This window comes from Herpailurus yagouaroundi, unplaced genomic scaffold (assembly GCF_014898765.1).
Source record: "Herpailurus yagouaroundi ecotype Mexico unplaced genomic scaffold, PumYag 28, whole genome shotgun sequence".
In the NCBI taxonomy this organism is placed as follows: domain Eukaryota; kingdom Metazoa; phylum Chordata; class Mammalia; order Carnivora; family Felidae; genus Herpailurus; species Herpailurus yagouaroundi.
In genome coordinates, this window is record NW_024412376.1 from 162,180,388 (window position 1) to 162,194,027 (window position 13,640).

Below are 13,640 nucleotides of genomic sequence, written 5' to 3' on the forward strand. Positions count from 1 at the left end.
ATGGATGGATGGATAGATTATGGATGGGTGGATGAATATATGGATGGATAGATGGATGAATGGGTGGATGGATGGATGGATGGATGGATATGTGGGTGGGTGGATGGATGGATGGATAGATTATGGATGGGTAGATGGATTGATGGATGGATGGATAGATGGATGTGTGGATAGATGGATGGATGGATGGATGGATATGTGGGTAGGTGGTTGGATGGATGGATGGATGGATGGATGGATGGATGGATAGATTATGGATGGGTGGATGAATATATGGATGGATAGATGGATGAATGGGTGGTTGGATAGATGATGGATGGAAAGATGATAGATGGATGGATGTATGGGTGGATGATGGATGGATGAATGGGTGGATGGATGAATGGATGGTAACTTAGTGCAGTAGTGAGCCATGCAGTGTGCAAGACCTCACAATGCTCTTCTCAATTCTAGATCCTCCTTCAGCAAGAGCTGATAGACTTGGACATGGAAGGGCTGCTCTCTCTTCTCTTTACCCCCACCCTCCACTCTGAAAGTTTGTTGCTTACCCCTGTGCTGTACTCTCCTGTGCCTCTGTGGCATTGCTAACGTACAACCATCTCCTGAAACTTTTTATCTTTTCCTTTTCCTCTTGTGTGACCCGGGCTCAGCCTTCAGAGGTGAACACACTCTCCTCCCATCCCTGAATCTCTCTAGATTGGACTCGGGTGCCCTGACCCTTCCTTCCTCCCATGCTCCCCATGTCCCAGCACTGGTGACACCATGTTCTGCTTATCAACCATCCAGTCTCCTAGCACAGGGGCAATTTCCTGTACATCTTTCCACACCCAGCGCCAAGCCACCCCAACCCTGCCCGACAGGTGACAGCCCATCTAAACATACTGAATGACACCAGTTAACTTATCTCATACCTGTCAGAGCTCAGAGATGTAAAGTGACCCTCCCAAGGTCACACAGATAGATCAAGGAGGAGCTGGGCTGGGAACCCAGGTCCTGTTTGCACCGCTGCCCACACCCCTGCCCACACCCCTGCTCTCTCACAGGACCACGCCCCCTGGATCCCATACCTGAGTATCGTGTGCATTCTGGCCATCATAGCCTCCTTCTGCAGCGGGCCAGGTAAGGAGCGCCTCCTTCCTCACCGCCGCCACCGAGCTGGGTGTTCTCGTTGTACAGATGGGAGCGAGGGGCAAGGCCCACTTGGGAGCGGAGGGGAAGAGAGACTTCCCTACCCATTTGAATGCAATGATGACCTTCCTTTCCATCCCACAGATGGTAGCTAGCCGGTAACAGGCTCGCCCAGAGTGGGGTGACTGATAACGTAGAGCAGCGTCACAGCTACAATAACAGTTGCAAGAGCTCTGAGCCAGATGCGCTAGCTTGGGCTGAATGGGAGATACTCAAGTTACGGTCTGTGCCCACAGAGAAGTGACCACTTAGCGTGGAAGATACAACAATAATAATAGTGATAATAGTAATGTCCAAGATTTGCTGATCACTGGGGATGTGCCAGACGTGGCCAAGCACTTGATGCGTGCTGACTCGTCTGGGCTCGTGGCAGCTCTAGAGGAGGCAGGGATGGGAATGACTTGCATGCAGAGAGCTTTGTTGGACTCGCCCGACTCCCAGGACCCCAGCCACCGCCTTATACTGGAGCTGCCTGAGGGTGGAGTCTGGAGCGTTCTGAGCCTCCATGTGCCCAGGGCACACTTCCAGCCTCCACTCTGCCATTTCCCTATGGGACAAGTCCTCTTCTCTCCTTGGGCCTCAGTGTCCCCATCTATAAAATGGCCCTGCCTTTCCCTGGCTCTGTGTCTGTGTGCTCAGGGGCCCCCACCAGAGGCCACGCTGGGGCTGAGAAGGGCTTCAGGGCAGGTCTGACAGTTGTGCACATCCGTCTGGCGGGTGTGGCTGTGGTTCCTTGTTTTGGCTTGTATGTGGATGAAAACAACAGTGTGTTTCTATCAGAACAAATAGAACTGAATTTCTGTTTCTCCCTTTGTGTTGCTGCTTTTCACGGGCGTCAAGCTCCCTGTCCTGTCACGTTGGTGGACAGACAGCATCTGTCCCCTGTTCAGGACAGCAGTATGTTATAGGGAGGTGGCAGAATGGGCTGTGGAACGGCTGGCAGAGGGCATTAGGCCTGCACGTGTGTGTGCACACACCCGGGCACACACACCCTCACCACGTTGTGGCGGTGATTGGAGGGACCTTCCAGGCGGGGCAGCAAATTGACTGGAGGGCCACAAGGAGCACACATTGCAGTTAAAGCAGATTCAACGGGTAAACGTGCTCAGTCCTATGGGGTCCCCCTTTGCTCCCTGTGTGGTCAGCATTCTCACGGGAACCCCTGCAGGGGGGCAGCCAGAGGCTCCCCACTAGCCCTGGAAACACCGGGGCGCAGACCAGAAGGACGGCCTCTGCTCCCACGGGGCTTATAGGCTGGAATGAAAATCAGACATCGGGCCTGGGGGAGCCTCTCTCAACCTCTTAATCGAAAATCAGCATTCACATGCATACGCGCACACAGGTACACACATGTGCATACCCACGTTTCCATGCATGCACACATGTGCACATACATACACACGCAGGTGCATATGTGTACATGTTCGTGCACATACATGCAGAGCCATGTGAGCACATGTGCAATACATACACACAGGCACATAAGTATACACGCGTGCACACGCATGCATACATGCACACGAGTACACACAGGTGCGTGTGCATGCATATGCGCGCATACATTTACATATATGTGCACATGCACACACAACATGCACATCTACACACATGCACCACGTGCACACATGCACACAAGTACGCACATGTGCACACTCACGTATGCAGGTGTGCACACACAGGACAAGTGCAGCCACTGAGGGGAAGCTTTCGGTTTCATAGTGTGATTGTAGTGTTTTTGGGTTACCTTCTTCCATAACAGCTGTTTTCCCAGCAAGAACAATGAATGTTGATGTTTTATCTCAGTGGACGTCTTCTCCCCGTCTCCTTCACAGATAGGCTAACTGGGACGATCCACAAACCTGAAGTGCATTCCTGACCCAAACTGCTAAGCTTTGTCTTGTGTTTTGTCCCAAGTCCTCACTCTTCCTGCCGCAGTGTCGACTTCACTGGTTTTCTTCAAATCACAGAGCCTGCTGAGTTTCTGGCAGTTTCGACTGTAAGCTCTTCCCTCAGCATCTGGGAGTCTCCCTAAAGGGAGGTCCGTCTGCCCTCTTAATTCCATATCAGTGTGGGCTCCTACCCTCTGCTCCCCAAGCCCCACCGTGTTCCCCAGCAGCCAGGCCTCACCCGCTAGCCACTAATTTAGCTACGAGATTGGCCAGGCTTTAGAAACTTCTCTTGAACTCACATCAACAATGTACAGCTTAAGCCCCAGGGAAATTACCCAAGGGAGGCTGCCATTTGGGTCAGGAGATCATCTTCAGTCGACAGGAGGGAGCGGATCCCAAGAGAAACCACGCTGGGAAATTGTGGCTCAGAAATGCCGAGAGATAAAGGGCTGTGTGACTCCCCATTTGAGGCTGCCCCTCCAGGATTAAGGGAAATGGATCATCCCCCCAGGAAAGAAAGCAGGCGTTTGCCTGGGGCAGCTTCTGTGATGAGCAAATCAATTCAAGGAGGCTTGACAGGGAATTGAAATTAGGTGCAAGGCAAGACAGAAACAGGGAAGGCGGTTTCCTGCTACATATTTTATTTGTGCGCATAACCCCAAGGCAGTGGCCGAGACAGCTAATACATGAGGCACCATAAAAGAGCTTATCTTTGAGGAAAAGGAGATGTCTCCAAAGCACGACAATACAGTGTGAAAAATCTTAGCTGCTGGGGCTCTGTGCCTGGCATGAAGTTAAACTCTCTAAGGCCGGTTTCGGTGCTGGTGGGGAGGACAGACACACCGCCATCTACCCAGAAACACTGAGGATGGTCACTGCGCTTGGAAGGTACAGTTGAGGAGCTGAACGCTCCAGAAAGCTAGAGCTACCCTGATGGGGACGTACGAATGCCTGATGGGTGCGTGTGGGCAGGGAAAAAGGACTCCCCTACCTGTCACATTGGTTGGATCTGGAAAGACGATGACCCACCCACTTGCATTAAGCGGTCCAGAGCTTCGATGGGGTCAAATCAGATGACTCAGTTCCCCTCGGAAGTTAGGAAACTATGTGCAAAACAGAATGACAAGGAAATTAATTTTCTAACCATGCAGAATTCACTGGGTAGGAGAAATGCGTGTGTCTACATTAAAACAGACCTACAAATCAAGAGAGAGATCCTGACGCCAAATCAGTGTGTGGCCCTCACTTTTGAACCTGGCTTCATGACAGTTAAATGAGAATGCCTCACGAACCCGGGTTAAACACGTAGCCGTCATTGCTCGGGACACATCCACGTCCCTACAGTGTGTTCACACAGATGGTGGGCTCTAACTGGAGGGTTGTGAGTCCCAGTCCCAATTCGTAGCAGTCCCAGTGCCAGCCGGAGACCCAGCCTCCACGCCCGGTACCACGTAGGATTTGGGAGATGCCCTTCTGAAAACTACCCTGTAAACGCTTAACTATTACATAAGCTTGAAATTAGGTCAAGGTCCAACAGGAAGGTACTGGGAGCTGGGAATTTAAAGGGACCTGGATGAATGGCCTGTTTGCAGAGGTGTAGGCATGGCGAAGGGACTCGGCAGAAAAGGTGCAGGTGCCTCAGCAGCAGAAGTAGGGGGAGGCTGCGGCCGACCCCCCAGCCTGAGCAAGCGCGGGATAGGCGAATTTTCATTGAAATCAATTTCTCCCTAAGAAGAGAATTAAATGCAAAGAAACAAGATTGTGTCGGGTAAAACTGAACTTTGAATCTGCACAAACCATTGCGATACTTCAGATTTTTTGCTGCCACTCTCACCCCCGAGAACCGATTTTTACCCGAGCTAAGACCCCAGCTGAGAATGCATTTTTTTTTACCAATTTTTTTTTTTTTTTTTTTTTTTTTACCAACTGAGAACCAGTTTTTACCCCAGCTGAGAATGCATGCTGCAGACAGAGACGGGGATTCTTTTTGAGCAGTGTATTCATCCCTGGGAGCACAAAGAGGAATAAGAAGTGTCCCGCCCAGGAGCTTGGAGCCCAGGATTAGAGGCAATTTCAGGGAAAGTAAAAGAAACTATCATGGGAGTGGGGGTGGGGTTGGATAGGAAGCTGAAGCCCAGAGACGTTGAGTGTTTTCCCAAAAGTCACACAGCTGATGAGCCAAGATTGTAGTTCAGGTTGTGTGACTCCAGAGCCTGGGTTCTTAAGACCTTCGATAGAGGGACCAAGAACTCCTGTCCCCTTTAAGGTCCTTCCAGCTGGAGTAAGAATCAAATTGACATGAGACAGATTAACAGGAGAAAATCAAATGTAATAGCATAAGTAAGAGAAATCCCCTCAGATAGGGAAATCACAAAGACAGGCAAAGTGAGAGAACAAATACCCCCAAACCTAGGGGACCGCGCGTGACCGTTTACTGCTCCAAGTCTGTAGGTCACCGTGGTAGTTTTGCTGTGCGGGCCCTCACATGTCTACGCTTGGCTGGCGGGTTGGCTGGGCGCCAGCTAACCCAGCTACACAGACCACTGGTCTGTCATTGAGAAGGGTGACCTGGCCACACATCCGTCCCCATCCACCTGACTAGCCTGGCTTGTTCACGTGATGGGTCAAAGCTACAAGACCAGAAGTGTGCAAAACCTCGTGAGGCCCAGGCTTGGAACTCAGTGTCACTTTTGGATAAAACAGGTAACGAGGGCCAGCCCAGAACCAGGAGGTGGAAAGAGCGACTTTGCCTCTCACGGGAGAGGCTGCAAAGAACTGGGACCATTTTACAGTCTCTCCAGAAGTTGTAGCCATAGAATAGGCAAGAGGTGACAATTATGGACTCTCATTTTAGAGAGAAATACATATATTTCATTCATTCACCCATCTCACAAATAGTTTTTGAGTGCATACTTGGGAGCAGGCATCCTTCCAGGCCTGAAGATAGAATGCTCTCTCTCTCTCTCTCTCTCTCTCTCTCACACACACACACACACACACACACACACACACACAGTCTGCCCCTGAGGGAGATCCTCACAAGTGAGAGAGGCCAGGGTCCCACCGGGAGGATATGGCACATGCAAGCCAGGATACGTTGAGGAGCATTTGATAACAAGACAGGTGCAATGGTAAAGGGAGATTTGGGGGAAATGTCAAAGACCTGATTATTTAGATGATGTCAACATACGACACTAACTTCCTATGTCCACCCCTCCACCCACTGGCCATGCAGGAAGCGAAACAATCTGCTGAAAGTTAATTCATCAAAAGTCAACACATCCAAGGTCACATTGCTAAAAGCCAAATCATACAGAAAAACAATTTGCTGAACGTACCTTATTTCTTTCACTGTCTGTTACGAATCTACAAAATTCTGTACAGAAAAGAATGATTTTAACAGCTTCTGTAGGTTTCTGTGTTGTTCCTTATTTTGTCTGCCTAAGCGAATTTTGAAGAACTTTCCTCTTGTTTTCTTGGCTCTCTGCTGTTGCAGGTGAAGGTTACCGGGGGGAGCAGGAAGGCCCAGCCGAGTGACATAAAGTATATTCTCATCCAGGTCTTGCTCCCTCTCCAAATCCATTCGGTTTCAGAGATTCACGTAAAAAGTTACTGGGTTTGGATAGCAAGGAGACATCAACACATTTATCTTCCTTTATTCTGTGTTTGGGGAACCAGAGTGTGGATAGCAAAGGTTCAGATAGCCAGGGTTCCCGCCTGTCGTGCGGACTGGTTTTTCTCATTACTGTATTCTTATTCAGTAATGCATTTTACATCTTTGGCTTTGGGTGAATTGACCTTGATCCAACCATGTGACCTTCATCAGTCACTTCTCTGAGCCCTAATTACTGGCCAGGACAGGAGACAACACAGAGAACCCACAGGGAGGATGTGGGGCTCAAGAGAGGCCATCTGTGGATGCTTTGGAATCTCACAGCACCTTTGCCAAAATCTGCAGTGATTTGGGCAAGGCCACATTCCTCTATGGGTCTCAGTTTCCCCACCAGGGAAAGGAGGGGCTGACCCAGATAAAGAGTTCTCCGGCTGGGTGGCTACCCGTCAGAACCCCCCATCTGTGGTCAAACATAACCCTGGCACACTGTCCAGGCCACTGGGCAGGCAACAGGGATGGCATTTTTTTTTAATGTTTATTCATTTTTGAGAAAGACAGAGAGGGAGAGAGCATGAGTGGAGGAGGGGCAGAGAGAGGAGGGGGCAGAGGATCCCACGCATGTTCTGCGCTGACCGCCCAGTGCGGGGCTCAAGCTCACGAACCGTGAGATCGTGACCTGAGCCAAAGTCAGACGCTTAACTGACTGAGCCACCCAGGGGGCCCCAGAAATGGCATTTTAACATGTTTTCTGGACAATTTCTAAGCAGCCAGTCCAGCCCAAACCACTCCTGTCTGTGGAAGCTTCCAGACTTAGTGAGCAGCTCCGTGGCTGCCCAAAGACCCACACCAGCGAGCTAGCCAAACAGAGCACTGGCCGTGGACGTCTCTGGCACAGACCCTCAGGGCAATAGTAAAAGTCACAGTGACAATGTCGATCACAGTGGCAGCGAGGGAGTCGTGTATCTAGTGGGCATTTCAGGTTCGTGCTGAGCGTTTCACTCAGGCCAGCTCACCCAGCCCTCAGACCAGCCCCCCAGGGCAGACCGCCACATTCCCAGTTTGCACACGAGGGGGCTGACGCTCCGGGAGGCTCTGCTGTCATAGCTCCCAGGTGGCACCTGCTCCTGAAGTCAGTGACAAGGCAACGTTTGTGCTCCTAATACTGCAGTAGGGCGAGTGGTGCACCCCCGAGCTTCATGTCTGCTCAGAACCTCAGAGTGTGACCTTATTTATTGTTTATTTATTTATTTTAAGAGAGAGAGAGAGTGAGGGAGCGTGCAGGGGAGGGGCAGAGAGACAGGGAGAGAGAGAATCCCAAGCAGGCTCTGTACTATCAGCGTGGAGTCCATCATGGGGCTCGAACCCACGGACCGTGAGATCATCACCTGAGCCGAAACCATGAGTCAGACACATAACCACCTGAGCCACCCAGGCCCCCAAAATGTGACCTTGTTTAAAAATAGGTCTTTGTAGATGTGATTAGTTAAGGATCTCAAGATGAAATCATCCTGGATTTACGGTGGGCCTGAAAGCCGTTGACGGGTGTCCCTAGAAGATGGGAAGATCCTCATGGAGACACACAGAGGAGGAGGTGATATGAAGACAGGGGCAGAGACTTGAGTGACGTGGCTCCAGCCACAGAATCCAGAGACAGCCAGCAGCACCTGAAGCTCAGAGAGCCTCAGGACAGTTCCCCCCTTGGGGCCTCCAGAGAAAACTAACCCTCCCGGCACCCAGACTCAACTCTGGCCTCCAGAACCGGGAGAGAATCCATTTCTGGGATTCTAAGCCACCAAGTCTGCGGTGATCTGTTTCAGCAGCCTTAGGAAGCTAGCGCAGCACAAAGTTGGCAGGAAAATGTTTCCTTCCCCCCAGGTGGCCGTAGGGGCAGGGCCAGGGGGCTTGGAAATCAGTCTTTCACCATCTAACACTTAATGCCAAGCAGATCGACGGGTGGCGGGCTACTTGCCAGGCTGAGGCACACGTTCCGCTTATCCAGGAAGACCAAGGGGGACGTTGAACGTTGATATTTTCTTCCCGAAGTTGAGCACCTGTTCAGCACTCGGTACTTTTCCTCGTGCACCCTGGTCCTCCCGGCACCCTGCAGAGGAGACCTCCTGTCCCCAGTGAGGGCACCTGCACTCCAGAGAGCCTGCCTTGCCCACATCACCCGGCATGCAGGAGGCCCGTCAGGACTTGAACCCACGGCTCCCCAGCTCTGAGGTCTCATCTTTCCTCCTGTTCTCCCTCCCTTGTTTTCCCGAACGCTCAGTTTCCCTGCTTATCTCCTTCCCGCAGTCTCCGGCAGAGTTAATTAGCAAGCTTATCTCCTGAAACGTGAAGATGGAAGTGTGGCAGTGCTCCTTAGGGTTTTCTGCCAGGCCTTCTCCAGAAGGGCTCGTCCCTCAGAAGCAGTCCACAAGCAAATGCAAATCCGGAGAAAGAATCTGGGCCCTCCAGAGTTTCAAGGTATAAGCCTGGGTTTTCAACAGAAAGGTGGAAATTTCCGGTTCTGCAGTTCCCGACATGAGTGACAGGTGCCCAGCTTCTGGTTCTTTCTGTGGTGTCGGCCAGCAGCCGCCTCCCTCCTCGCTGACACTTGAGCGAACCCTGGGAACCTGGCAGGGGAGGCTGACCCTTAGCTGATCCTCACAGCCCCTGGGGTGAGAGCCTGATTCGCCGTCTGAGGGGACTGTCTCCTGTGGCCGCTGTGACACAGGACCACAAACTGGAGCCTTTTAGGAACAGAAATTTATTTTCTTTTCTCACAGTTCTAGGGGGCAGAAGTTGGAAATAAAAGCGTGGGCCGGGCGGGGCTCGTCCAGAAGCCCTGGGGGAGAATCTGCTCCCTGCCCCTCTCCTGGCTTCCTGTGGCTGCTGGCTTTCCTCCGCGTGCAGCCACAGCCCGTGATCTCTGCCCCGTCTTCATGTCGCCTTCTCCTCTGGTGTCCACCTCCCCCACCCCCCGCCGCTTACAGGGGCCCATAGGATGCACTTGGGACCCACGCTGATGGAATCCAGGGTGAGGTCACTGACTGAATCATCTTGCGCCCTATGACATGACTGTCACACCCCCAGGCGCTATGAGACGGAGTGAGTGGAGCACCCTGTCCCTCTCCTGTGGTTGGGGCGGGGGTCACGACCCAACAACAGCCTTCCTCCTTCCTCTGCTCCTTCACCCACTTCTCTTTTTTTATTTTTTTAAGTTTATTTATTTATTTTGAGACAGAGAGAGAGAGAAAGAAGGGGAGGGGCAGAGAGAGAGGGAGCACAGAGCCCTATGTGGGGCTCGAACTCACAAACCATGAGATTGTGACCTGAGCCAAACCCAAGACTCAGACGCTTAACCGACTGAGCCACCCAGGTGCCCCTCTCCCTCACCCATTTCTTGTCTTAAAGTGGGTGAGGGGCTCAAGAGCTGTGAGTGAATGCTGCCTTCCCTGTGCATCCTGCATGCAGAGACTCGGAAGCCGCCTTGGGTGTCTCCGCCTCTGTTGCTTCTCACTCCGAGTCCAAGTGAAGCTTCTGTTTTGAGACCCAGCTACCCCTACAACGTAGATATGAGCGAGGTGGCAGCGTGGGTGCAGGACAAGGAACTATTGCCCCCGCCCAGGAGGCTCAGGGTATAAAAGGGGCACGTTCAGTGTCTAGATTTTCGGGAATCAGTAGAACGCAGTTTGGGGGGACAGGTCATGGTGAGGCAGGGCTGTGCTTGATTCCTGTGGCCGCTGCCACAAATGACCGCTAATTTGGTGGCTGAGAACCACATCAATTTCCCCTCCTACGGTTCTGGGGTCAAAGTCTGAAATCACTTTCACTGGGCAGGGATGACTCCCTCTGACTCTGGGGGGATTTGACTTCATGCCTTTTCCCCCTGCGAGACCACCCACATCCCTTGTCTTGTGTCCCCTCCTCATCCCTCAGAGCCACCAGCATGGCGTCTTCTCTCTCATCTCTGACCCCTGCCTCCTTTGTAAAAGGACCCTGTGATTACATTGGATGGGATAGTCCAGAATAGCCTCCCCATCTCAAGTTTCGTAACTTAATCATGCCTGCAAAGTCCCTTTTGGCATGCCAGCTAACCCATTCACAGATTCTGGGGATTCACATGTGGACATTTTTGTGAGAGAGTTGGGGGCCGGGATGGGGCATTCGGGCAGTGATAGCATTTCCTACGGTTCAAGCGCGTGAGATTGCAGGATGTATGGAAAGTGGCAGGTGGCCCAGGTGGCCAGTGGCATTACAGGGGAGCTTGCGTTTGAGAGGGGACTCAGAGGCACGCAGGACCAGACCACACGCCACCTGTGTACTCAGCCTGAATAGTGACTGGATTAGTCCGCTCAGCCGCCATGGCCAAGTACCGCGGACGGGGAGCTTTACACAACAGAAATGTACTGCCTCGCGGTTCTGGAGTCTGGAAGTCCAAGGTCAGAGTGTCAGCAGGGCAGTTTCTTCTGAGGCCTCTCTCCTTGGCTGGTAGACGACCGTCTTCTCCCTGTGTCCTCATGTGGTCATCGTGTGTGTGTGTGTGTGTGTGTGTGTGTGTGTGTGTGTGTCCTGATTGCCTTCTCTTACGAGGACACCAGTCATAATGGATGGGGCCCACCCAGGTGATCTCATTTTGCCTTAATCACCTCTTTAGACTCCCTGTCTCCAAATACAGTCACACCCTGAGGCCCTGGAGGTTCGAACTTCAACATATGAATTTTTCCCGGGGGTGGGGACCAGGAGGGGATGACACAATTCAGCCCACAACAGTGATTGAAAGTCAGAGTCTTAGAACAAGAAGCCACCACGGCTTAGGCACTAACTCTACCTCTTACGAACAGTGTGGCCTTGGGCAGGCTGCCTAATCTCTGGCCTCATCTGAAAATTAAAGATAACAATAGTAATAGTCCCTTCTATTACAACAGTAATAGCTGGCCTTACAAAGGTTAAATCCATCTATTCATTCAAATAGTTACTGATGGAACCATGTGCCAGGCATTCCTATAGGTGCTGGGGATATAATAAAAACAAGAGACAAAAACACCTGTCACCGTGGAGCCTTTGCTATAGTGGAGGGAGACATAAAACACTGTGAAAAGTCCTCTATAACATGTGCTGAAATGCGATAAGCGCTGTGGCGAAAATAGAGCAGGGAAGGTGGGTGGGAAGCCCGTCTGGGGAGGTATTGAACTGGACCTGGGGTTGTCATGGAAGGTCTCGGTGGCAAAGTGACAACTGGGCAAAGACGGGAAGGGTGTGCGGGAACGAGACATGCAGATAGCGGGAGAAAGAGCCCACCAAGCAGAGGGAACAGCTAGTGCAAAGGCCCTGGGGCAGGAACACGTCTAATCTGTTGAAAGAACAGCAAGGAGGCCAGTGAAGGCAGGGAGTGAGTGAAGAAAGAACAATTGGAGATCAGATTGAATTGATGGAGGACCGGGAAACAGCAGACGGCGGACTGCTCCATAGGCCGTTTCAAGGGCTTTGGGCTTTCTCTTTGGGAGAGATGGCAGCCTTCTGGGGATTTGGGGCTGAGGAGTGACAGCTTCTGTCACTTAAATGCACACAAAAAGATTTTATGTTTTTAATGTGTGCTTAATTTTGAGAGAGAGCACACATGTACGAGCAGGGAAGAGGCAAAGAGAGAGAGAGAGGGAGACGGGGAGAGAGAATCTCAAGCAGGTTCTTCAGAGTCAGTGCAGAGCCCAGCGTGGGGCTTGATCCCATGAACTGTGAAATCATGACCTGAACTGAAATCAAGAGCTGGACGCTCACCCACCAAGCCACCCAGGCGCCCCTCGAAGCTCCTTTTTAAAAGATGTTCTTGGGTCGGATTTAGCTCAAGCGGTTGCTTTGCCTGTGGTTATTAAAAGGATGTTCTTGACTGCCGTGTTAAAACAGCCTGTAGGAGGCCAAGGGTAAAAGCTGGGAAACCAGTCAGGAGGTTCTTACAACCATTCAGGCAAATGGCAGTGGCCGCTTGGACCAGGGTGGCGGGGGAGGAAGTGATGAGAAATGGTGGATTCCCAACACAGCAACCTTTGTAAGTTTTCATGGGCAGAATGCTCTGGCAGGCTGGACGTGGGATATGAAAGCAAGACCAGAGCCGAGAGACCCCAAGCATGAAGCTGCTGTTAACTGAGGTGGTGAAGCGAAGTAGATCGGGGGTCAGTCTTAGACATGGTAGTGTAGACATGACCATAAGCCATCCCTGGACGGGTGAGCTGACATGTGTAAAATACAGGCCCCGTCACAGGGTGGCTTGTCCAGAATCCGATGCCGAGGTGCAGTTTGGGATGAGGGACGTTGGTCAGGGGTCCTCACCCATTGAGAGGCACGGAGAGGGCAGAGGGAGAGATTGGGCTGTGAGACAAGCCCAAGGGCAGCTCAGCCAGCCCCATGGGGATTCTGCAGCTGAAATGGCCCGTTAGATTGGGCCGTGCTGTGGCCCAGGCCTTTCTACCCCTCCACCTGTAGTCGTCGGAAGTGGGCCATTCTGGGAAGGGCGTGCGCGGGGGCCAGGCGGTTCTCTGCAGCTGAGGCTGACCCTAAAGGGACTGATGGCTGGAGGCATCTGCCAAAAGCAGTCCTTTCCCGAAGCCCCGCAGGATGGCACGACTCCGTGCCGGTCGTGCCCACGTTCCCTCGTCTGCAAGTCCAAAATTCAAAAATCTCAGAAGAAACAATTATTTTTCAGCGGTTTGCACCAGACCTGAGCAGACGTGAGCCTCCTTGCTGTCCTTCTTTCTGTCCCGTTTAGTGGGGCTCTAGGTGGTTCTCTTCCTCCTCGGACTATGGCAGCTGTGTCTCCTACATCTTCCCCGACCTTTCTGGCTGCCCCTCCTGTGTCCCCTCCCGCCCTCTTCTTCTTCCGATCCATGGATGCTGGCCCTCCCCAGTTCTGCCCTTGGCCCGTGCACTCCTCACTGCAAACGCTGTCCCACGATGGTCTTCTCCACTAG

The 13,640-nt window shown here is 52.1% G+C and overlaps 1 protein-coding gene across 4 annotated transcripts in view; it reads left to right on the plus strand.

The window, feature by feature from the left end:
• The window catches only part of SLC2A9 (solute carrier family 2 member 9), a 258,417-nt gene that overhangs the window by 201,216 nt on the left and 43,561 nt on the right, over positions 1-13,640 (plus strand). For all 4 annotated transcript variants that reach the window (XM_040487873.1, XM_040487869.1, XM_040487879.1 and 1 more), the window contains one exon: positions 1,044-1,119. In XM_040487873.1, the coding sequence (XP_040343807.1) occupies positions 1,044-1,119 (76 nt within the window). The remainder of the gene's footprint in view (positions 1-1,043; positions 1,120-13,640) is intronic.